The following is a 26,421-nucleotide window of genomic DNA, read 5'->3' on the forward strand; positions in this document are numbered from 1 at the left end:
TGAGCCTTGCTAATCTGGGAAGTATTTTTCTGGCGTTTAATAGTGCTTCCAGTAGTGACAGGTGGTGAACCTCAAATGGGTTGGTTCAGATAATCACTGGAAGTAGGTATGTTTATGCAAAGCATTGACTGGCTCAGAATATGTTCCAGATGAAAACATAGTTGTCCAAACTCTGCTCTCATTTACACCTCTATAATTCCACTGAACCCAGTTAATTCACTGGGTATTTCATTCTTTTTGTGAAGATTTTCATCAGGTTGACGATTGGTTTAACTTGACTTAATGATGTGATGTAAAGCAGAGGTTCCTAAACTTTCTTTTGCTGAGGCTCCCCCTCCCTCCTTCTTTCAGAGGCTCATGATTCATGTATGACACCCTCAACCCCCATGGGGGCTGCAGGAAAGGAGTGCCCTGTACTTACGATGGCAGGGGGAAGAGAACCTGGTACCCACAGGGGTTGGGGGTGTGTGCTCACCATGTGGCCGTCAAGGAAGCCTTCCACTCCCTGAAGTGGTCAGGTGGTCTTGATGAGACCCAGGTCAGGAGAGGAGCAGAAGGCTGAACCCATGAGTACTGACCCCCATGTCAGACGCAGCCCCGTCCTTACCCCAGCCTTTCAGCGTGGCTCCGTCCGCTCCCCGTGTGCAGTCAGGCTCTCTCTGGCAGGAGAATCAGATGGGGGTAGTGCTGATGGGCCAGGGTCAGGAGGGGGCTCTTTCCAGCAGGGGAGTCAGCATGCACAGGATGCAGCATTTGCCTCCCCACTCGCAGAGTCCCGCTGCATCCCCAGCAGAGGAGGGTGACTGACAGTTGGTAGCTGTGCCACTGGGAGAGTGAGATGGGCAGAGAACAGGTCCTGGCAGCTGAGACGGCCTGCACAGAGCTCCCTCCTGACTCCAGCCTTTCAGTGTGGCCACATCATAATCTCATCATTTCCCCCCCATGGGGGGGGGGGGCAAGGGTGGGCACGTGTCCCACCATTTGGGAACCTTTGCTTTAAAGCCCTAATTTCCATGGCAGCAGCTGTTAAAAGGTTCCAAGATTTGAATGTTGGAACACGGTTTATTGGTCAGGGTGGAGAACAGTGCCCACTTGGATGTGATTCCATGCGCTGTGTTTAATGACTGCTGCTTTCTGGTTCAGCCACGTAATAGGTAAAATTCCATTTGAGCAAACAGGCTGTTGAAGCAGAAGGGTTTAAAGTAGGTGGATTTGGGCAAAGGTATTGCAAGCTTGCATAGAAAAGACCTCCCTATCTAACATACTCGCAATAGTGACCCTCCAGGATTTAATTGTCCTGGAAGTGAGACTGAGAGTAGCTGGTATGTCTGGGGGGAGCAGAGAGGTTATTTCAAAGCTGAATGAAGAGACCACTTCTTTCGGCCTTTTCAGTGTCAGTGTAGTGGTGAGAACTCCAAAAACTGCAGCTCTAGTCAATGGCAAATGAAGATTGTGCCTAGTGGAAAGGATGAAGATAGACCAGAAGACTGGACTTGGCAGTATCAGGGCCAGTAGCATTAGTGTCCTGCTTAACCCATTGCGGGGTTTCCACAATTGTCTTGAAGTATATTGGTTTGTTGGTAAGGCTTTAGATAAGAGCCACTCATGGTGGATTGATGACTCTCAGACTTGGTGCCAAATCCTAGATCGTTCATAGAACACCATATGGTGCTTTTTCCCCTGGGGACAACTTGCTAGCTAGAGTCACTTATGTGACGACCGCCATCTTGGCTGACACCAAGAGAACCGGGGACCTCAGGAGCAAAAGCATGAGTGTTGACAGCATGAGGGCTCTCTTTTGGGGAGCTGAAAGAAACCCATATCCGTTGTGGACCAAGTACAGAGGGAGGGACCTGTAACACATATTGACCAATAGGTTACACTACTTCCAGCTTTTACTGTTGTTGGCGGTTTTCTCAGCTACTTTCTTGGTGGAGAATTTGGTTTCATGTTTTTTATTGTTTTGCCTTGTAGTTGTCTTTATACTGAGAATGTAAAATAGGGTGAGGTTTTTCTTCCAGATATGACGCATGCAAGAGTACTTGGTAGGCAGTGACTGATTGTTTTTTGAAAGCTCCCATACTTACTTCCCTGTAGGAAAAAAACTACATTATATAGTTCACCAGTGCACATATGTCTAACAGGCATGCATGCTCCTGCTGCTGTGGTCAGAGTTGAAGTTTTGTGTTCTAGTGTAGACGTGAGGAATCTGGTGTATGTATTACATTACTCTGTACTGGAGGTGTATGAGACATTTATAGAGGGACAGAGTCTGTCAGTGAAAGTGGGCAATGTGTTGAATGGGGGTTAAATTAAAGGCTACCTTTACTAGACATTGTACTTTTAAAAGGCTTTGTCTGGGGAATGGGTCTTGCTCTCGGCCAACCTTACTTGTTCTTAATTTTTCTTGGGAAGCATTTATATATTGCCCGTTTACATTATACCTTTTATCCCACAGTGCTTTGTACTTTAGATATATATACACCATAATCATTTGATTGGGTTTGTGTAGGAAGCTCAGCATTTAGTCCTAAGAGTTCTGGACTTCTTCCATTTATCTCTGTAGTCATTATATGTTTCAAAGTCAGCACACCACAATTAAAAGACAACATTAACTCGTTAGCTTTTGATCGTTTTGGCAGAAATGTCCAGCTACTCTGGGACTCTACTTGGAACTGATTATGAAAGCTTCTATCCATTTATCCCAAAGAGGACCATAACTTCTGTCTCCTTTATTAGGTTTTGATGCCTTTATAAAACCCTGTCTCGTCTTCCTTTCCCTTTTTAACTTCTCTTGTTCTAATGGGTTGGCATTGGTTAGCATAAAGGCAAATGCACATAAACGGAACCCAGAACCTCCCAGAAAACATTATAGGGTTTTCTTCTTCCATTGCTTGGGAGTGGGACGCCAGCAGTGATTGGAATTGTTCGGATGTTTCAAAGCTCGCAGAAGCTGACCTTCAGCATGCATGGACTTTCATTTCGCTTCCTCTCTCCAGCTAAAAGAGATCTTATTCCTGCATGAGGGACTTGCACAAAACTTCTGGGGACGTCTGCGTTTGGCATGCTGCTTGACAACCTTTCCAAGCCAACCGGAAGGTTCTTATCCTCTTTGTGTGACTGGCATGCTTGCTTCAGTCGGCCCCTTCGTGATATGGCTCATTTTTAAATACATGAAATGTATTCTCCTTTAATGAATCCCACTCCCCAAAGCATGAGGTCTGTATGGAGTCCTGAATTTAGCCATCTGTTCAGATCCACTGGGCTTGGTTGTCCTTTCAGTTCCACAGGTGTAAATGGCGTTTCTCTCCATCTTAGTCAATGGAGCTAGTTTAGTGCTATCTGGTGTAAGTGAGAGGTGAATTGGGTCCACTCCATGTGTTTCTTTCAAAACAATTAAAGGTTTTCCAGTCTGTGACTTTGTCATATTATTGGACTAGGACAGTATAAGTAGTAATAGTTGTTAGGTTGAGTAGGCTGAGCATGCAGTTATAGTGCTTTTCCTGCTTATGAATCATCTTCCCATGAGACCCTGGGGTGATAGTATTACTTCTGTAAACGGCTTGAGAAAGAAACTGTTTATGCAGAAGAGAATGGCTGCCCATTTTGCACATGTAACATTTGAATAGTCCTTAAATGAAGCCATACTCAGACGTTAGATTTAACTGCTGTTATTCTGCAGATGCTTGCTGATTGGCTTGGCTAAACGGGCTGGAGCTGTGATTGGCACAGAAGATGCTGTAGCCACTGGAGACTAGGAAACTGAAATGCTCTTCTTTCCAAGAGAGATCAGATTATTTCTGTCTAGGAGGATTTCAGTAAAACACATTACATGTGCATTTATTTTACAGTCAAGCTGCTGAGTATAATTTTTAACTGAGAAAATGGGAAGGAGATCTATTTTGTGACTTCATTTGAAAAACAATAATGCTGCCGTTGAAAGCATAAAGCAATCTGCTTGGGAAGTGACTGTGCAAATATGTGCATATGTTTTCAGTCAGATGGGGAACAGGAGGCAGCTGAGCTATAAATGATCATGTTCTGACACTTACAGGCTAGGACAGTGTCTGTGGGTGTGGTGTATAACAGCAGGCTGCTGGGACTCATTTTAGCCTGAACTATCTTTCTTAGAGAAGAAGGGAAAGACCAAAACAGTTTCTAGTAGACTCAACATTTCCCCCCTCTTTTGCTGTCAGAAGTAGCACCCAAATGTACAGGAATCATGACCTGGATCAAGTTTTATGTCTTGGTGTTTTTTTTCTTTTTTTTTTCTTTTGACAGTGTAGGATAGTCTGGTCCTTCAACATTCTGTCATAATTTTCATCGTTTGTTTAGAGTGGGATGAGTCAATGATTTCTTTACTGGTGGGCTGGGTGAACCTAATTTCAATTCTATTGTGCGTATTTCCCCCCCCTTCTTGTTATGTCACTTAGCTGCTAACTGGCTATAAAACTGAGTCCACCATCGCAAAGAGCAGTGTTATAATTTTTTTATATTACAGTATCACCTAGAGGCCTCAATGCATTAGCTGCTGTACAAACATATTATAAGAGACCGTCCCCATTCTGAATTGCTTACAATCTAGAGAGACAAGGTGGAAGGAAGTTACAATCCCATTTTACGGAACTGAGTTAGAGAGATGAAGTGACTTGCCTGGAGTCTCACAGGAAGTCTGTGAGCAGAGCTGGGAACTGAACCTAAATCTCCCAAGCCCTGGGCCAGCATCTTCACCACAAAGCCTTTCTTTCTCAGGCTCCATCTTTTCTGTTCATCAGGATGTGGATTGAGGAGCAATTTGCCCTGGCAGCTCTGGTTTTTACTTCTGTTGTTTTTAGTGGGGCAGTGAAATGCCACAGCAACTCTGGTTTTCAACTGGAACGCATTGTTTTATAAATGTAAGCCTGTTCACAGCCCCGTGATGAAAACAAACTTGTGTTTTGATATAGGGCCTGTTTATATGTTTTCCAGACTTATTTGCTTAGCTGTTAATCACAGCCTCCTTGTCAACTGCTCAGCTAGGGCCATAAAAAGCCATTGAGGTATAATGTTTCTGGAAATATTTGCTGCCTTTATTTCTATTCACCGGCAGGGAAGAGTAATTGTTCTCAAACAGGTACAGTAATTAGCTGGCTGTCATCAGCTCTCTTGCCTCTAACAGGGCTGTGATGTCATGTCCGATAGATGGACACTAGCATTTTGTGACTCTGTTCATTGTTAATTCACTCTCCCAGAGCAGCTCAGCTGTGAGGTTTCCATGCATGCTTGGCAGCACTGATACCAAAAACATCTGGTCCAAGAATATAGTTCTCTCTTGCTGGCAGCTGTATGAAAATGATTTTGTACATAATGGAGAAATGCCAAACACATTTACTTGTACACTAAAGTACACAGCCTGAATACATCTCTAGCAACCCAGTATAGATGTACCGAATGAAAGCAAAACCTCAACAACCAATTTATATACTTAGCAGGCAGGTACATGCGTACAATCTCATGTACCTACCTTACCAGCTGTTCTCAGTCTGGTACAGGATAAAAACCTCTTCAGCACTGTTCTTGTCGTCCACCGTGCTGATGGGTATGCACAAACATAAGGTTAAACTTGACATGGACTGCCATCCCTGAATACGTTTCTCTGATGGCCACGTTTATTGTCACTGACTGGGATAGTGTGTGTCTTGTCTGCATCAGCAGTACCTAGTATATGCTGAAGAAAATGTTAGCAGTGAATCAAGTGACTTGATTGTCTGCGGGTAAATTATAACTTGAGTGATTAGGTCTAATAATTATACTAGACTGATATAATAATCATCTTGTCACTCAGTTGTAAATCATTCTATAATGGTTTTCCCTTTTAATGGTTAATTTTCCAAGTACAAACAGATTCTAAAGATAAAATACAGTGCTGAGCTAGAAGATGTGTTCCTTCCTGCTTCTGTAACCTTCAGGGTTACGTACATGGATCCTTTTCTTATGAGAACAAGCAATTCGAGCAGAAATCTTTGCTCCAGCGGAGCTGCTCTCAGCCTGTCTTTTTTTTATAATTGCTTCCGTTATGCCACATAGTTCATTCACACAGACTAGTTCAGCTCTTTAACTTTTTTCTCGAAGGTGTCTCTTGACAGAAGGCTTCAGTCAGGCCACAGAAGAAGACAAAAGGGCACCAATGGTGGATCTGTTCTGACATCAGTTGCAGGCTCACTTTTACCGTTTGCAATGAGAGACACTCCTCCCAAGGAAAAGTGTCAGGGCTTCTGCACAGCCACAGTGTCCCTTCCTGCAGTCCTGTGTGAGAGCACACAGAAAGTCAAAAGGCAGAGCAGTCAACTTCTACACAACACCACAGCCACTAACCCATTTCTTGGATGGTAGCCTCTTGCGGGCAAGGATGGCATCTTCCCATGTGTTTGTATAGTGCTTATTATACAGTGTCCCCCCCAGCCCTGACCTTGTCGTATAGATGCTATTGCAACATAAGCCGGGAGGAATTGTTCTTACTAAATGCTGCTTGTGGTCAAAAAAGATAAAAGAATGTAATTGAAATTTTAAAGACTGTTTGTAATTGCTGTGGGGTTTGGGGGTTTTTTTGGGCGGGGGAGAATATTGATGAAATGTTAAAGACATTTCCAGGGGCTATTGAAAATTGAATTTTTAATCAAAAACTCAAAATTTGGCATGATATTGGACCAGAGCATCCAAAAAGGGGCTGAGATTACTTTTAAGTTAAGACTCTTGGTAAGTGCACTTACTCACTGTGTCCCTTAGTTATGTTTGTAGAGAGGTGTGCAGATTTTGAGGTGCATTTTATTAATAATTTACATATCCTGGCTACTTCATTAAAGAAATCCTATTTTGAATAAGGCTACTTATGGTCTCAAGCTAGTCCTTGGCTAAGGAGCCCGTGGTGGTTACAGCTTGGCTCCGTATGTGAAACTTTCCTCTTTGGGTATAAACCAGGGTGTGTGTGCAGGTCACACACAGTCAGTATTAAACATGGCTGTTAGCGACACCAACCTGTTACCTAGATGTTTGGAGACTTGCTAGCAGTGTATTAGACATTGTTTTGTCTGGCAGTTTACCTCAATAGGACTTCTTCTTTTTTTTTTTTTTAAAGTGTTAAATTTGTTTCTTCATAGTGTGTGTTAAGTGAAGTGTTACTCTTTAAGTGGTTTGCCAGACGGGAAACAAAATGTTTTAAGTGTGTTTTTATTTTTTAAAGCCATTTTTCTAACACGACACCCCATTTGTCAGCGTTACCTTTGCACTTTGAGGCACTTAAAGGAGAAACAGAGCCGTCGCAATGTTTTAGGCTATGTCTGCATTGGAGACCTTACAGTGGCACGGCTGCACCAACGCAGCTGTACGGTCTCCTGTGTAGCTGCTTTATGCCGACGGGAGAGCTCTCCTGCTGGCATAATTAAACCACTGCAAATGAGCGGCGGTAGCTATGGTGGCAGGAGAGCATCTCCCGCTGACATAGCGCTGTCTGCACCGGCACTTCTGTTCGTGTAACTTATGTCGGTCAGGGGTGTGGTTTTTTTACAACCCTGAACGACAAAAGTTTTTCCAAAAAAAGTGCTAGTGTAGACATATTAGTGAGGAGTATTTGCTTAATTAAAGCCCGATCAGACTTTTTGGAGCTGGATGGCCAAAGGGATTAGCAATGTCATACAAAGCTATTTCGCCTCCAGTCTGTGGTTTTGAAGTCAGCTGAGGTTAGTAGTAATCAACCTCTCAGTGAGTCCTCCAATGGCTATTTGGTGGCCGTTGAGAAAAGGGTTGGTATTTCAATCCACTTGTTAGTGGCTAAGTGTCAGCATTGCACCAACCATCATGGTTGGCACCCAAAGGATACTGAAGTCTGCAAAGAGAGAGCATGGGTTGATTAGGTATGGAGACTGAATGGACTTGTAAGCCCTAAATGTGGCCAACCAAGAACACAGCAGACACTCCATGTTAGTGGATTGTCATTGGGAAGATGACATTTTCTAAAGATGGACGATATCCGTGCCATGGCTGTCAGCCCCTTACCACTCACAGTTGTGCTGAAACTAACATGTACAGGACTGTGTTGGCATAGTTAATGAGCAGTCATGCTGCCAGTGGGGAAGGAGAAGTGGGTTTCGCATTTCACATGGCTCCATGAATTGCAGTACAGAGCCTCTTCATTGCTGTCTAACAAATAATTACACATAGTGGACTATAATTTTTCTTTAAAAAATTCCATACCATTTCAGCCCCTCCCCTCCAACCTCACCTCCCCCAAAATAAGGCTACTAAATAAAGCACAGAAAATGGCAACGTTAGTTTGCCCACACAGCCTTAACTCTGCCTTTTTGATGGTGTGCATTCTGATACCATCTTTGATTGCATGATCATATACTTTTTTTGGTTTTCATAGTTTCTGCCTCATTCATGGCAGATGCTGGATGGTGAATGAGGCAAGACTGTAGTGAGTAAAGCCGGAATGTGCCAAACCATTGCTTCATTCACTGGATGAGTTGGATGGCTATAGCATATGATACATGGGGCCATACTTTGAACAGTAAGGAGAAAAATATCTATTTAACCTTGTTCCCTGAGCTCTGTGTGACTTGTTCGCTGAGTGTATCCTGTACACTGAATGAGTCGGCTGTCTTGTGGAAATGATTTTTAATGTACTTGTTTAGTTATAGAATATCATAATGCATGCACAAGGCCAGAGCTAGGGATGCCAGGTGTCTGGTTTTCGACCGGAACGCCCGGTCGAAAAGGGACCCTGGCGGCTCCGGTCAGCACCGCTGACTGGGCCGTTAAAAGTCTGGTTGGTGGTGCTGCGGGTCTAAGGCAGGCTAGTTCCTACCTGTCCTAGCACCGCGCTGCGCCCCGGAAGCGGCCAGCAGCAGGTCCAGCTCCTAGTGAACAGGGGGCGGGGACTCGGGGAAGGGGTGTTCGGTTTTGTGTGATTAGAAAGTTGGCAACCCTAGCCAGAGCTAAGGTTACACCAACATTTTCATTTCCTGACATGGGTGCTTCACTTTTCCACATGAACTTTTCTTTAATATATTTTTGTGTGTGACATGAAACAACAATGTACACTAACATGTTTAGTCTTCCCAGCTTACTTCTGCGTCAAAGCTGGCCTTCCTCTGAGGACAGAAACGCTGCCTCACTTTTTTGTTTTTGCACAAGAAAATCTTTCTTTATGGCAACCACATCTCTTTTTGTCAGTGGTCCCCCATATAGGAAAATCAGTTCTTTATTTCATTTGTGTTGCAGTCTTGTTTTTTACATCCTGTAGCTAGAATTTTCCTTTAATCGTGTAGGTCTGAAGATCTGAAATATGATTCTAGAGCAAGAGCAAATATTTTTAATACAAGTAATGGTGATGCAAAGTAATGGTAATGTAAGAAGAGTACTGAACACTCCACATTTTGTGGGAGCTCAAGAAAGTTAAAGGCTAGTTTGTTATCAAATGTGTAAATAATACAGATGTGATGAAGATGGACAATGAAATTCTACAGATGAGATAAATATGCATTTGAGAAGTAAAACATTAAGTAACCATGACCAAGAATCAGGGCACCAACCTAGGAAATATTTTGAAGGGGTTTGCCCTGAGGGGTTGCTTTCGTGGTTGCCCTCAGCAAATACTGTAGTGTCTTTGTCTTAATAAAGTCAGTTGCAATGCACCCCTGACATTACATAGCTTCTTTCAGTTGTGGCCTTAATGCAAGTCATGCAGTGAGTAATAAAGGTGCCAGAGGCAGAATGAGATGAAAGAGGGAATGTCCTAGACATAGAGATTAGGGGAGGAAGTCCTTTTAGGGAGACAACAAATGAGTATTGTCTTTTTAAGTGGTTTTGGCTCCTATTTTCGGGCAAACGGTTCCAGCCTGTGTTCACACAGTGCTGCTTGCACAGGCTGCTTCAGGCATTGCTGAAAATCCTTTTAAAACCATAACCATCTGTCATACTCCCTTGTGCAGTTACCTTTCACTTGCAATGCTATCAGTGAGGCTGTGGATGTAAAGCAGGAGTTTTCAACTCATTTGCTCTGCAATGGCTGCCTCGAACTCTACCCTCAGCACACAGTAAAGAGAACACTGTCCCAATGGTAGAAAAGCCCCCCTCTGTTTTGAATGCAGCTGTGTATTTTTAACCCATTTGGTAGAAACTTGAAGCAAAAAGGTGCCCAGGCATATGGTTGTGAAGAGCGGTCCTAGTGTCCTGGCCAGTTCCAGTGAAGCACGGGTTTTGCAATAGCAAGAATATTCTTATTTTCTGCAGTCCATCCAGGACACTAGGCCAGTGCGTTGCCATTGTCCTGCTGTGACGATGATATCAAGTGATGCATGTTGAAGCAGTTTTGGTTTGTGGGCAGGATTGCATGGATATGGTTTATCATTCACTGCATAGATCAGGTATTGCCATAACATGCAGGGTGTTTTGAAAATATTTTAGTTTTTCCCCGGTCTTAGGAGCATAGAATCAAAACATAGGACAGCTCAGTGGGTGGTTTCTGAGGCAACGGTAATTGCTGTGCAGCTCTCCCTTGTAGGTCAGCTGCACAACGCTGGGCCTTAGCAAGATGCTCAGGAAGTCACATACCGCAATCAATGTTTTTGGAAGACAGTGTCCACTAAATGCTTATTGCTCCTGGTGGTTTCTTCACCTTTTATTGTTATTTATTTAAAAAGTGAAGCAGACATGTTGTATTAATTCTGAAAATACCTCTAGAAAAGATCTTTGAACCTGCAGAGTTTAGCTGTCCAGCGCAGTTCTTCATGTTGATCTGTTCTAGCTACTTGCATTTGGTGGGTTTTATTCTAGTCGCATTGTGTTCAGATATGCCACCCCTTAAAAATAGCTAATTTAAATAATTACTGTGATGATGTGCAGTCAATATGGTTTTATAAGAATATGCTAATAAGTGAATATAATGTAACTGGGATATGCTTCATGCAAAAGGTCTCTTGTAAGGTATCATTACAAAGCTTATAATCTACTGAGTGTGATCATCCTATTTGTATAAATGTACCACTCTTGTATCGAAAACTAGAAATATGAAATATAACTCTGAGGGCCTATTGTAATTATGCAAAGTGTGGGCCATTAATGGTGGTTTGGAATCTTGATGACTCCCATTAACCAGGACCATTGTCTGCAGATGGCTGTGTTTTACCTGTAAGTTTTCCTGTGTACGTGTGTGCTGGCAAGTGGGTAATGAAGTCTTGCAGTGACATGTGATCATGTCACCTGAACTGGAATCCATCTTTAACCTGGTGCTTTTCCAGTGAGGGGGGTGGAAACCCAGAGGGACAAAGGGTTCCCGCCTTATGCAAAAGATATATATAAAGGGGTGGAACAGAACAAAGAGGGGGAGAGGAGCCATCATGAAGAATCCCCTAGCTACCACCTGAGCTGGAACAAGAGCTGTACCAGGGGAAAGAATTGTGCCCAGGCCTGGAAGGTGTCCAGTCTGAGGAAAAAACGTCCTAAAGCATCTCTGAGGGTGAGATGATCTGTATTCAGTTTGATTAGACATAGATTTGCGCATTTTATTTTATTTTGCTTGGTGACCTTACTTTGTTCTGTCTGTTACTACATGGAACCACTTAAATCCTACTTTCTGTATTTAATAAAATCACTTTTTACTTATTAATTAACTCAGAGTATGTATTAATACCGGGGGGAGCAAATAACTGTGCATATCTCTCTATCAGTGTTATAGAGGGCGAACTTCTGTGAGCTGCTTTCAGGTAAACCTGCAGCTTTGGGGCAAGTAATTCAGACCCTGGGTCTTTGTTGGAGCAGACGGGAATGTCTGGCTCAGCAAGACAGGGTACTGGAGTCCTGAGCTGGCAGGGAAAACAGGAGCAGAGATGGTCTTGGCACATTAGGTGGCAGCTCCCAAGGGGGTTTCTGTGATCCAACCCGTTACAATTACATTAGCTGATTATCGCATTGCTCTGTGTCTAGTGAGAAGTACTGTTACATATCTATTGGGTGTGCTAATAATGCATTTAACACACAGAGTATCTGTTGGGAAGGGAACAAAAACTTTTGTAATTTCCAAGTGCAAGGTATACGGTGGCCGCCAGATGGCACTATTACAGATAATAGTCTGAATTCTGTTTATTTGTGATGTATATGAGTTTAAATCTTGAGAAATGGTATTACTGTATTGTGTTGGATCTCAGCATAACTACTGTTGTAACCACTAGTCAATTTACAGGCAAGGTCCTTTGTTAGAATGACTATATTTAGAAATTCCTAGAGATACTAAATGGCCTTAAAATATTAAAGTAATATCTGTAGTTAAATAATGAAAACTGGAGAGGAATCCACTTGATTTAATCATGCAGCCCTTACAAAAATATAGCTTACTGCAAAAATTACTAGTAATCAGACATTCTGTCACAAACAGCTGGTGAATGTATAAGTGAAAACACTTAGAGCAGTGGTATCGCAGGCAGAGACAAAGAATGTTTCTATGGGAGTTTGTATCACTGATAATGGCCTACAGTGGTAATTGGTGCCAGCTGCATAAAATCACTAAGTGGGGCTTACCAGCTGCCTCTGCCTTCCAAGGAATAGGATGTAGCCTTGTATTTCTTCCTGAGAGGGATACTTTCTCTCCGCAATCATTTTAAACTTACTCTTTGTCTTTGTGACCAGTGGTCTCTGGAAATTGACAGAATAGTAGTAACGGTGCATGGAAGATAGTGTAGGCTGGAGTGCCAGCTTTCAATGCACCTTAAACCTAACATACAACAACCTTTCTGTTCCAGCCCCAGGTCTTTTCTGGGCAGATGTTGCCAGTCATGTTACAAAATACCCTTTCAGTGAAGCGTGCGTTAATGAGTAGTGCTGGGTGGGAAATAGTTTTCCTGTCCTGTGAGAGCTTTCGAGACTTCCAAGTTTTTCCCCATCTAATAGTGACAATCAATCTCAAAAAATTTCATGAATTGATTAAACCAAAAAAATATTTTTGGATTGGGTCAATCAAAACATTTCATTTAGATTTTGGCATTTTCTTATTTTTAACCTTGTTTAATATAAATAAACTAAAATTTCAAAATGAAAAGTCATGAACTGGAAAATGGAACTTTTCATTTCAAAAATGTCAAAGTGGAAAGTTTTATAATCAGGAGATTGCTCAAAAGTGATCCTTTCCCCTGGACAATTTCACTTGTGACAAATCAGCATTTTCTGATGAAACATTTAGTCAGAAAATTAGCAACCAGATCTGCTAACGAGACCACCCCATTTTCGTACTATTATTTGTATTGCCATAGCGCCTAGAAACCTTAGTCCCATTTTTCTGCTAGGCATTGTTCAAACATACGCAGTCCCTGCCTTGTAGAGTTTACAGTCTAAGGTCCCAATCTAGCAAACGCTTACGCATTGTAACAACTTGCAGTATTGGGGTCTAAGTACGTACTACAGTAAAACCTGCCAAGAGCGACCACTCATGGAAGTTAGCACACCAGAGAGCGGAGGTGTTCCGTGGCCTCTGCAAGTAGGTGCTCGTGACAGTGGTCTCTCTTTACAAGTGGTCTCTAAGGGCAGGTTTTACTGTACTTGCAGCCAAAGAATGATTTAAACCTAAAGGCTGACACATTAATCCTTGGGTTCAAAAAACTGTAATGCTCAGAATTAAGATTCAAGTAAGCAAATATAGTTAAATGGTTATGTATTTTTTGCCTTAAACGGTACTTGATTGTTTTTAATGATATTCTACTCCTGAGGGCATTCTGCGCCAAAAAATTAAAAAAAATTGTGCACAGTGTTTTAAAATTCTGCAAATTTTATTTGTCAAATAAATGTGGAGGCTCCAGCATGGCATTGGGGAGCACAGGCCACTGGCTGCACAGAGGTGGGAGATCACTGTACAGCTCGCCCCAACCCAGACACAGACTCAGTGGTGAGGCTGCACCCAATGCTGACACAGCGCATGGACTGGGCCTGCAGCAGAAACACCGCCAGGGCCCTGCCCTTCCGTGCCAGGTGCACCAACTGTGGCCAGGCAGGCTCAGCAAGGCAGGATACAAGTGTGGAGGGTCTCAGTGTGTGGGGATCCAGGTGTGGGTTGAGAGGGTTCTGTGTGGGGCAATCTGGGTGTGGGCGGCTCAGTGGGGGAACCAAGTGTGTGGGGGATCTGGATGCGCAGGGGCTTGTTAGGGGGTTCTGGATCCAACGGTAATGGGACTCTGCAGTGGGGTCCAGGTGAAGGTGGTTGGGGCTCAGCTGCGGGGGGGAAGGTCTGGATGTGGGGGGGGGGATAGAGCTCAGCAGGGGGGTTTGGGTGTGGAGGGCTCGAGGGGTGTGTGTGTCCAGATGCTGGGGGAGTGGGGCTCAGTGGGGTGGGGATCCAGGTGCGGCTGATTGAGGCTTGGTGGGGTGGAGGTATGGGTGGCTCCTCAGGGTGGTCCAGGTGCAAGGGGAGTGGGGTTCTGAGTGCAGGGGGGTTGAGGATCGGCAGGAGGGTCTGAGTATGAGGGGGTCTGGATGCACAGGGGTTAGGTGGATGGGGGAGCAGATCCCTGTACAGGGATCCCTCCCCCTGCAGCTGAGGAACAATGAGTACAGGAAGGGGTGTGTGTGTGTGTGTGAGAGAGAGAGTTTGCAGAACTTCCTGCAGCTGGGGGAGAAATCAGAGGGTGGGTCTGACCCAGCCCCAGATGCCGTGCACAGGGGAAGAGGAAGTCCTGTCCTCCCCAGGACTAGCAGCTGAACCCAGCTCAGGGTAGGGAGCAGCATCTTCCGCAGTCCCGCCTCCTGCCCCACAGTGATTTACCTCTCTGCTGGCTGCCCTGGGCACCCAAAACATACTGCTGGGGAGGGGCGCATGACAGCTCTTGTGGCTTCCCCTTTCTTCCCTGTCAGAAAGTCATTTTTCTGCGGGGAAGCAAAGAAATCTGTGGGGGACATAAATTCTGCACATGCACAGTGGCACAGAATTCCCCCAGGAGCAAAGTGTAGTACCTGTTCTTATCTGTTTAATTGATGTATGATACCCCATTTTAGTTGTTTATCCCTTCAGGCCAATGGAAGAAAAGTTTATTATTTTTTATTTTTATTCCAACATATTTTAAATATTCAACAAACAGAAAAATATAGGTTTGTTAGCAGGTAGAATTGGTCTTATTATTTCTGGACAGATTTTGGAAGGCCTTTGTCACATTTAAAAAACAAACAAACCTGTGATATTGCTAGGCAAGTCGATATCTTTCAGACTTACACTTGCTGAACTAATTTACCATAAATTAGCGACTCCATACTTTTTGTTATCTTTCATTGTTATTGCGTCTTTCTCTTTTGTGTGTGTAATTAGTTAATATAAATTAATATTAATATAATAGACAAAAATTATGAAATATAATGGAAGATTAGAGTAACTTGGTTGTCAGCTTTAAAGACCGAAGTCACAAATTCCTAAGTTGCTAGGTTGAGCTGCCTATATAGTATATCTCAAGTGGTTAGGGGGCACTAGTCTGAGTATAAAGAATCAGTTCCAACAGTGAACTCACCAAAAAAGAAATAATTTAATGACATACTAGGTTATTGATTTAAGTGGGCGGAAAAATTGAGTCCTCTTTGAAGATTTGGTGACGCTAAGAGCACCAGAGTCGTTCACCTCTGTAATCCAGAGTTCAAATTTGATGGAAACCATATGGTACGGTCTTTCTTTTGGGATGTGGACAAATGTCCCTTAGAAACTAGTCTAACAGTTTGTCGTATTGAATTATGATTGGTGGTTATTATTAAGAAAGAGGCCCAGACATGGAAAAGCAGGGCTGCTGCTGGTCAGGGACTGAGGTACATTGACACAACTTCATGGGAATGGGATAACTGACAGTGCATTGTGTGCTGCACTCTGCTAGATTTATCCAGTTCTATCAGCCTTCCTTTTGTCATTCTAAAATTCTAAAATTCACTAGATTTACTCCTAAAACCTACTAGACGGAACGGAAACCCCGACCATAGCTCTGTGGGTCCAGTCCTGTTCCTGTTATGGTCATTGTGAGCAGGACTGAGACCTGCACTACTTAGGAGTATTTTTAAATACTATTTTTGAGAAATATATCCTTTGTAAGCAATGTCTTTTTGCCTAAGACCATAAATATGTGTGACCAGCCTTCAGCATGGCCTGTCCATTATAGTTCAAGGTTTGTTGTGTTTTTGTGGATTTGACAAAAGAATACAAAAGAACTTTTGATGCATCAGAAGTCACGCCAAATAGCAGATGAGTCCAGTTACTTCAAACATCATGCCTCATAGTTAGAAATGACGAAATGATTGTTCTTTCTCAGGAACAATGTTTATAGAGGACTCTGATTCACCATGTCATTTTAATATTTTATACAATGTTCTAAACATACCCAGCACTTACAAAACATCTTTAAAAAAGAAAACTTAAAGAAAAGATAAAAACAGGTTAATTGTGGTGCATTTGGGGTTCTTCCAGATTAATAATTAAAATAGATTAATATGGAGGACACAGTTTACGTGTAAAGTAATTACTTTTTGTTTAGAGCAGTGGGTGTTTCTTTTATGCTAAGAAAAAAACTAAAGCAATGTGGTTAATATTTAGCTAGTGTTCTGTTACCTGACACCTGCACGTGTTGTGAATGGTATACTTTACTATTAGGCATTTTACAGATTGCAAAGAAATTTACTGTTTAGAATTTCCCCCATATCAGTTGCTGATACTGTGGAAGAATCAACAGTTTTGCTGGGATGTTGATGAGCTTGCCCTCCGGTCGAACTGAGGCTTTAGTTTCTCATTACACGTGTCTTTCCCCTGTACATTTGAGGTGCAATAGAATGCAAAGTGATTGAGACCAACAAAGCTAGGCCACCCATTGTCTTGTTCTATTACAGGGTGGCCAAACTTACTGATCCTCCCAGCCACATGCAACTATCTTCAGAAGTTCAAGAGCCAGGGCGTGCCTGCCGGGGCTCAGGGCTTCAGCTCCACTGCGGGGTGGTGGGGCTAGTGGCTTCAGCCCTTCAGGGAGGGGAGTCTTGGGGCTTCAGCCCTGTGAGAGGTGCCTGCCCAGGCTTGGGGCTTCAGCCCCACTCCTGCGAAGCCCCGAGCCCCGGCAGGTGCATCCTGTGGAGCTGAAGCCCCGAGACCCCCCTCCCCGCTCGGCAGAAGCCAGAGGCAATGTGTGTGTGTGTGTGGGGGGGGGCATGTAACCCCATGTGCTCCCTCAGATTTTTGCTAGGGTTTGCTGGCCCCGCTCGGTCTTTTGGTGCCACCAGGCCTCCTCTGCACAACAATTGCTGGAGCCAGCAAGCTGGGAGCTGCGGCTGTGGGGAGAGCCAGTGGCAAACAGCTGGGAGCAGTAGGGAGAGCCCTGTTCGAGGTGCTAAAGCAGCAGCACCTCCTTGCAGCTCCCTGCTGTTTGCTGCTGCCTCTTCATGTGGAACTAACACCTGTGAGCTGCAGGGAGGGGCCGCTGAGGGTAAGAGGGGGTCATGCCAGCGTGGGGAAGGGGGATGATTCAAGCTGTTGGGTGGGAGCCTTTAAATTGTGCCCACCCTCCCCCCGGTAGGCATCAGTCGTCTCTGGCAGAAGCCCCTAGTCCCACCCCCTGCCACAGGGCAGAAGTCTTCCCCCCGCACCCCCCAATCTGGGCAGAGAATGGTGGGGGCAATGGGGAGGCTCCGCGAGCTGCACTTGAACTGTAAAAGAGCTGCATGTGGCTCGAGAGCTGCAGTTTGGCCACCCCCAGTCTATTAAAGGGACTCCATGGTTATTGTTGGTTGGGATAGGAGCATACCTGGTGTTTCTCCTCACTAGTAGGTTTCGAGCCCCTCTTCCTTCCTAACATTCCCTCCATAGACAGGCATACTGCCTCCAGCCATGTGTTCAGAGGTGAAAGTAAGCTGGTCCGGTCCGGTACAGCGTACCGGTAAGAGCCGGTACACAGCCAACCGTACCGGCTGGGCCGCTGATGATGTTGCCTTTAAATTGTTGCCACAGCCCCAGGGCTCCTGGCCTTCGCTAACACTACCATGGGGCTCTGGCAGTGATTTAAAGGGCCTGGGGCTCCCGGCCACTGCTACCGCACCAGCAGCTGGAGCCCCGGGTCCTTTAAATCGCCGCTGGAACCCCAGCCCCGCCCCTTCCGCCCGAGGGACTGCCCCTTCCGGTCTCCCCCACTCCCAGCTCAGGACCCTCAGGAGTCAAAAAAAATCTTACCGCGTTATAGGTGAAACCGCATTATATTGAACTTGCTTTGATCCACTGGAGTGCGCGGCCCCCCTCACGCACCCCCCCCCGGCGCACTGCTTTACCGCATTATATCCGAATTCGTGTTATATCGGGTCGCGTTATATCGAGGTAGAGGTGTACTTTCACCCTGCATGTGTTCTGCTTCTCACCCCCAAAGCCACTCTACTCCTCCCAGATCACGTACCCTACCTGTACTTTAAACCCTTTCCAGCCCCCAGGTTTTAGCTGCCTCTAAGGCATTATGTGTAGAGCTGGATTACATTTGGGTTGGAATTTTGCCTGGAAATGCATTTTTGGAGTTCCAAACTATTTGTAAATTTGGGTTGAATTCAGTTTGAATACGTTTTGTGCAAGGAAAAACCTTGAAAACAAATTTTGGAAATGTCAAAATGAGCCAGTTTGACACTTGGTTTCAAATCAGATTTTTTTAAATGTCGCTTTGAAACAATATTCAAAATATTCATTCACCCCAAGCAAATGTTTTTAGTGTTTTTGCTTCGCAAAAAATGAAAAACATTTAGTTTTGGTTTCAAACAAAACAATTTTTTTTTTTTGGTTCAGCTACTGAATCAAAAAATCAATGATTTGCTAAATGTACTGTTATCTGTTGTAGAAAACCTCTTATTCTGCTCAGTTTGGGTCTGGAGAAAACCAGATGCCTTTCTTCGCCTGGGCAGGAATGCTTGACCAAGGGAGTGAAACCCCTTCCTCTGTCTTTGTGTACAGTATCCTGTTTACATGCTGGACTCCCAGCCATGCTCTTCCTCTACGGCCATATGGAGCAGGAGCGAACTCTAACGAGCAGTGCAAATGACTCATTCACATAAGTGAGACAACTTCCTCAGTTCCCAAGTTGTCTTCCTGATGCAGACTCACTTTGTCTGCTGCTCTTTGCAAAAGATGTGCTCCCATCCAACCCACTCCTGAAAGCACACTTCAACTGTGAAAACCTGCTCAGTGAGATTTAAATATAACTGGTCAATTTTTTTTTTCAACTTTAAAAATGTTTCAAGAAGGGGAAAATCCCCCCATAACCCTCCCAATTCAGGGTGGGGTTTTTTATCCATTCTAGTTTTGAGTTGCCTTCTGCGGGTCACATTGGAAGGCTTGTCAGCAAGTTTAATTTAAAAAAAAAAATTCTATGCTTATAATAACTTTGAAGAGAGATACTGTCCTACTTACTATTACTTTTGTTAAGTGAACCCTTCTGGTTTTTCCAAAACACTCTTGTTTCAAAACACTACTTGTAGGAATTTTTCATGGAATTGAAATCAGTTGCGTGTATATCTTTTCAGTCATTTATTTCTTTTCAGCATTACTGAAGTTCTGGAGAATAAATGTTTGTTTCAGATAATCTTCCCAATAAGCACTGAAGTTCTGTGGCATGAAGCCAGATTGTGTTTACTGATCATGCTGCTGATATAAATGGAACTTTCCCTTATATCTATCCATGCATGTGAGAGAGGAGATAAATAATGTATTTGTCATATAAAATATGTGCTTTTTGTTTTGTTCGAAAGGATGAAGAAGAAGAAATCAAACTGGAGATAAATATGCTAAAGAAATATTCGCATCATAGAAACATTGCAACTTATTACGGTGCTTTCATTAAGAAAAGTCCCCCAGGACATGATGACCAATTGTGGGTAAGCTGATGTTTCCCCAGCATGCTCATAGGCTTTTCCCCTTGGTTGTAATTTGAGGACAACAGAAAGATCATATTGGGAAAACAACATTATGAAATGTGGTGTTTTATGAAGGTTGTTTTATTATAAATCACCCAGGCTGATTGTGCAGCCTTAACAAGAAAATCAAGCTAAAATTTGCTATTAATGTTTAATTCGCTATGTAGTGTTTAATTCACCATGAAAATCTTAGATGTCTGTACACAAGGAGTATGCAGAATATGCAGGAAGACCTGAAAGTATTAGAATGTAAGCTAAATTATGACTTATTTGGTGTATCAGAGACTTGATGGGATAAGTCTCATGACTGGATAATTGGTATAGAAGGGTATGGCTTGTTCAGCAAGGACAGACAGGATAAAAAGGGGAAGAGTTGCATTGAACACGAAGTATATATACACTTGTGCTGAGGTCCAGAAGGAGGTGAGAAGTAGACCAGTTGAAAGTATCTTGGTAAAGATAAAGGGGTAAAAAATAAATAGGGGTGACGTCCTGGTAGGTGTGTACTTAGACCACCAAATCAGGAAGAGGAGGTGAATGAGGCATTCTTAGAACAAACAACAGAAATATTTAAAACATAAGACCTGGTAGTAATGGGGAACTTAAACTATCCAGACAACTGTTGGAAAAGTAATATGGCAAAACACAAAATTTCCGGTAGGTTCTTGAAATATATAGGGGACAATCTTTTGTTTCAGAAAGTGGAGGAAGTAACCAGGGGGACAGCCGTTTTTGACTCGATTCTGGTCAACAGGGAGGAACTGGTAATGAATATGAAGGTGGAAGGCAATTTGGGTGAAAGTGATTTTGGAATAGTAGATTTCATTATTCTAAGGAAAGGAGGGACTGAGAGCAGCAGAATAAGGACAATGGACTTCAAAAAAGCAGACTTCAACAAACTCCGAGAACTGATAGGTAAAGAGGTATGGGAAGCAAATGGATAAAGAAGTTCAGGATAACTGCCAGTTTGTCAAGGAGACAATATTAAAGGCACAACTGCAAACTATGCAGTTGCAAAGGAAAAATGGGAAGAATAGTAAGGCCAATATGGCTCCATCAGCAGATCTTTAATGACCTGAAAGTCAAAAAGGAATCCTATTAAAAAAAAAATGGAAACATGGACAAATTGCTAAGGAGGAGTACAAAAGGATATAACTAGCATGTAGGGAGAAAATCAGAAGGGCTTGAAGAAGAAGGAGAAGAAGAAGAAATAATAATAATAATAATTAATGAGTTACGCCTAGTAAGGGACCTAAAAGATTCTTTAAATACATTAGGAGCAAGAGAAAGATGAAGTAAAGTATAGGTCCTGTAGCCTGATCAATTATTGCTAGTGTGTATACTAGGATTGTTAATTCTTTAGCACAGGTTCTTCCCTTTCAGGCGGCTACACAGAAGTTTGTTGTTCGTTCCTGGATTGATGTGACCGACAACAGAGATGATAAACGTAAAAATAAGCTTTACTTAACATCCAAATAAGTCAGCTCATTAATATAACCGAACAGCATAACACATACAGAGAAATAGGTTTTAGGATTGATAGCAAACTCACATATCCTTAAATATTATGTAGAACAAAGCCGGAAGAATTCAGTCAGTGGAGTACATCAAAAGAAAGCAGGTCATGAACCAGTTGCTACTGTTTCAGGAACCTGATGCACCCAAAATTTAGGGAACAAAGTCAGATCTTTTTATACCCATCCTTTATGTGACCTTTCAGATACATGCCCATATTTGACCCTTTCCTAGATCATCATAACCTTTATTTCTGCCCATTATTTATGTGGTATTCCAGATAACCATAATTATAATTCTGATCACTGACCTCAGCAATTTGTGTCAATCAGTTTCTTACTAAATCATATATATATCAGGGCAGTCTAGATGCCTAGTTACTATGTTACAAAATATTGCAAAAGCCCCCAACTGTCCTGTTATTTCAAGGTAAGTTTGCAGGCATGCAGTGTATCTGTTTTTCTGCTATCAACTTGTTTGTTTGCAGAATGAGAAGGTACAACTTATGACTTGTGGTTAAGTCCTGAGGCCTACTTTGGATAACTAAAAATCAAGTGTATCACACTAGGCCTTACACTCCATAAATGCCTAATATCCTTCATATTTGTGTTTTCTAATTTTCCCCAGCATGTTTCAAGTTAATAGCATTTCAAACCTATCAACACTATACCCCTGTAGTGTTGTTACAAAGGCAGAACAGGGCATAACAGAGGAGGAGAGTTAATAACTGATCATATCAAGAAGCCTGTTTTCCTTCAGTCCTCACTAAAAAGGTTAATGATGACTAGATACTCAACACAATATTAACAACAAGGGGGGAAGTAACGCAAGCTAAAATAAGGAAATAACAGGTTAAACAATATTTAGATAAGTTAGATGTATTCAAGTCGGCAGGGCCTGATGAAATTTATCCAAGGATACTTTAGGAGTAGCTAAAGCAGTCTCAGGACCGTTATCTTTGAGAACTCACAGAGGACGAGTGGGGTCTCAAAGGAAGGCAGAAGGGCAAACACAGTATCTATCTTTAAAGAGAGGAACCAAGAGGACCCAGGGAATTATAGAGGAGTCAGCCTAACTTTGATACGTCAAAAGATACTGGAACAAATTATTAAACAATCAGTTGGTGAACACTTAAAGGATAATGGGGTTTTAAGGAATAGCCAGCATGGATCTGTCAAAAACAAATCATGACAAACCACCTTTACTGGATTTTTTGGGGGGGGAGAGGGGAATGCGGAGGAGCAGTAGCTGTGATATATATTGGTTTTTGTAAGGCCTTTGACACAGTCCCACAGATATTCTTATAAGCAAACTAGGGAAATGCTGTCTAGATCAGTGGTTCTCAAGCTGTGGGTTGGGACCCCAAAGTGGGTCGGGACCACATTTTAACAGGGGTTGCCAGGGCTGGCTTAGATTTGCTGGGGCTCAGGGCTGAAGTCCGAGTCCTGCCGCCGGGGGCCAAAGCTGAAGCCTGAGGGTTACAGGCTTGGGCTTCAGCTTTGACCCCTTCCCCGCCCAGGGCAATGGGGCTCAGGCTTTGGCTCCGTCTCCCCCGCACAGGACAGTGAGAATCAGGCGGACTCAGGCTTCGGTCCCCCCTCCTGGGGTCGTGTAGTAATTATTGTTGTCGGAAGGGGGTCGTGGTGCAATGAAGTTTGAGAATCCCTGGTCTAGATGAAATTACTACAAGGTTGGTGCCCAACTGTTTGAAAGACCGTACTCAGAGCAGTTATCAATAAGGCTAAGATTTAGTCATGGGTATTTTTAGTAAAAGTCATGGACAGGTCACGGGCAATAAACAAAAATTCACAGCCCATGACCTGTCCATGACTTTTAATATAAACATCCCTGACTAAACCTTAGCTGCCCCAGGGCCCCGCTGCTCTGGGGGGTCCCTGCTGCTGAGGTGGTCCCCGAAGCCAGCTCTGGGGGGGCCGTGGGATCAGCCACAGTGGCCCCTGCAGCTGCAGAATTTCACGGAGGTCGCAGAAAGTCACAGAATCTGTGACTTCTGTGACCGGCTCACAGCCTTAGTTATCGATGGTTTTCTGTCAGACTGGGAGGGCGTATCTAATTGGGCCCACGGGTCAGTCCAGGGTTGCTACTATTCAATGTTTTCATTAGTGACTTGGAAGATGGAGGGGAGAGCATACTTATTAAATTTGCAGATGACACCTAGCTGGGAGGCGTTGCAGGCACTTTCGAGGACAGGATTAGAATTCAAAACAACCTTGACAAATTGGAGACTTGATCTGAAATGCAATAAAGACAAGTGCAAAGTACTTCACTTAGGAAGGAAAAATCAAATGCATAATTACAAAATGGAGAATAACTGGGTAGGTGGTAGGATTGCTGAAAAGGGTCTGGGGTTCATAGTGGATCACCAATTGAATATGAGTCAACAATATGAAGCAGTTGCAAAAAAAGACTAAAATAATTTTGGGTGTGTTTTAATAGAAGGGTTGTATGTAGGACATGGGAGGTAATTGTCCCACTCTATTCTGTGCTAGTAAGGCCTCAGCTGTAGTAGTGTCCAATTCTCAGCACCACACTTTAGGAAAGATGTGGATAAATTGAAGAGAGTCCAGAGGAGAGCAACAAAAATTACCAAAGGTTTAGAAAACCTGACCTATGAGGAAAGGTTAAAAAAACTGGACATGTTTAGTCTTGAGAAAAGAAAACTGATGGGGGCCATGATAACAGTCTTCAAATATATTATGGGCTGCTGAAAGAGGACTGTGATCAGTTGTTTTCCATGTGCTCTGAAGGTAGGACAAGAAGTAATGGGCTTAATCTGGAGCAAGGGAGATTTAGGTTAGGTGTTAGGGAAAACTTCCTAACTATAAGGGTAGTTGAGGTCTGGAATAGGCTTCAAAGGGATGTTGTGGAATCCCCATCATTGGAGGTTTTTAAAAACAGGTTAGACAAATGTGTGTCAGGGATGGTCTACGTAAACATGGTCCTACCTCAGTGCAGGGGGCTGGACTTGATGACTTCTAAAGGTCCTTTCAAGCCCTATTTCTATGATTCTGTGATAAGTAACTTTCTCCTTTCCCAGCTGGATAGTAACACATTTCCTGCTAATGAAGCAGAGATACTGAGCAGGAAGAGAATGTTGCCTTAAAAATAAACCAGCACCTATGATTTCTCTTTTCTTTAATGCTTATGGGATGTCCACAGCATCACCCATCTGCATTATCAGCACCATCTACATTGCATTATTCTCCCCTTAACGGTAACATTTTCATTCTGTGCCCTGATAACTGACAAGTATTTAAAATACAGTTAAGTATTGTACAGCGTACAGTAAATTGAGCCTTGTAAGATACTTTCAATGTGTGTACAGTTATGTTTAGTTAAAACATGTAGTGCCTAGGAATGAATCTAGCTTTCAGTAGTGCGAGAGATGTAAGACAGGCATGCACATGTTTTAGAATCAGCATACCTTAAATCTGTTAGTTTCTAAATCAAATATTGGAAATCTCTAAGGGTGTTCTGAACAGAGGGAAGTTGGTTTTTAGTGCTTGGACAAGTAGAAAATATTTTAATGTTAAATGTTTTCATTTGAGTTTGCTTTGGGTAATAGTATCCAGCCCCTCAGGAAGCTGAGGTACAAATGTGCATGCAAAACCAATAGCTGTTCCTGACCCTTGTAAATACATGGAAACTGCGGAGAGAGACGGATGTGATGGTGTGATCAGTTTAACTCTTTAGCACTAGGCTTGTTGAGCAATGCTGTTAATTGAGAAAATCCAGATGCCCAGCATCAAATTACAATGAATAAATCAGCCATTGAAGATGAGCTAACTAATATGAGACATATTCCATATACAGTAGGCACTCGGTAGAATACCCTTCGCAATAGTGAACCTTGGGCTATAGCAAACATGGTCCCTGGATTCCACCTCCAGCCCTGCCCGCTGTGGTGGCGGGGCTGAGAGCTCCTCCTGCCTCAGGGCTGCAGGAGGAGGGGAGGGCCTGACAGCTCCTCCAGCCCAAGGTTACGGTGGGGTCCTGCAGTGCACTCCTCCCTGGGGCTGAAGGAGCGCTCTCTCCCCACCGCAGCCCCGTGCCGGAGGAGCTTTTTCTCCTCCTTTCACTATAACCAACCCCTGGCTATACTGAAAAAATGACTTGGATCCCCAGGGGTTCATTATAGCAAGGGGGTACTATATGTCATAATAGAGACATTTGGTTTGGCTCCACTCTCCATGTGGAGACATTAAATGTGACCGTTGTCTTTGTGTGACATGAGCATTGTACCGAACATCACTGCGCCCATACCCTTAGCTCTTTTGCTGCTGTACGCAGGTGTGAGTTTTTTGCTTAATACTGGCTTTGTCCTTATGTTTCTTTTGCAGCTTGTTATGGAATTTTGTGGAGCAGGCTCTATCACGGACCTTGTGAAGAACACAAAAGGGAACACTCTAAAAGAAGACTGGATAGCGTATATCTCCAGAGAGATTCTCAGGGTGAGGAGGATAGTCTAGTGTGTCTGGGAAAAAATACAATCCTATTTCTGTACTAACACAGGTACAACCTAAGAATGATGTCTAGGTTGAGCTTCTACGAATAAAAGCCTCAAATAGCTGCTGTGTAGTATAATGGCAATCTTGCTGAAAAGTGGAGAACTGTGTCATAGGAAACCAGTTTAGAGTTTGAGAACCGTTTTCCATATCGCTGTAGCGCACTGACTAATATAACACCTCAATACCAACAATAACATAATAAAAAATGAGATTTAGGCTGACACTTTCAGAAGTGCTCAGTACTGGCATTACCTCCGTTCCTCTTGAAGCCGGTGGGAGTTGAGTGAGGCCAATACTGCATGCCTTTGAAAATCCTACTCTTAATGTTTACACATGAATCTGTTCCGAAATCACACGTAAGGCAGAATGCAAACTGGTGTGTTCAATTAGGCACCTCTATTACTGGAGTACAGTACTAAGTAATTGTACTTTTTTGAAAGATGGCTGCCATCTACAGTAGTTT

General features: G+C 43.3%; 1 protein-coding gene across 28 annotated transcripts in view; it reads left to right on the forward strand.

Annotated features, from left to right (window-relative positions):
- Positions 1-26,421, forward strand: part of MAP4K4 (mitogen-activated protein kinase kinase kinase kinase 4) — a 249,378-nt gene that overhangs the window by 138,539 nt on the left and 84,418 nt on the right. For all 28 annotated transcript variants that reach the window (XM_065423695.1, XM_065423699.1, XM_065423694.1 and 25 more), the window contains exons 4-5: positions 19,750-19,875; positions 25,791-25,901. In XM_065423695.1, the coding sequence (XP_065279767.1) occupies positions 19,750-19,875; positions 25,791-25,901 (237 nt within the window). The remainder of the gene's footprint in view (positions 1-19,749; positions 19,876-25,790; positions 25,902-26,421) is intronic.

Source organism: Emys orbicularis, chromosome 1, assembly GCF_028017835.1.
Source record: "Emys orbicularis isolate rEmyOrb1 chromosome 1, rEmyOrb1.hap1, whole genome shotgun sequence".
NCBI lineage: Eukaryota > Metazoa > Chordata > Testudines > Emydidae > Emys > Emys orbicularis.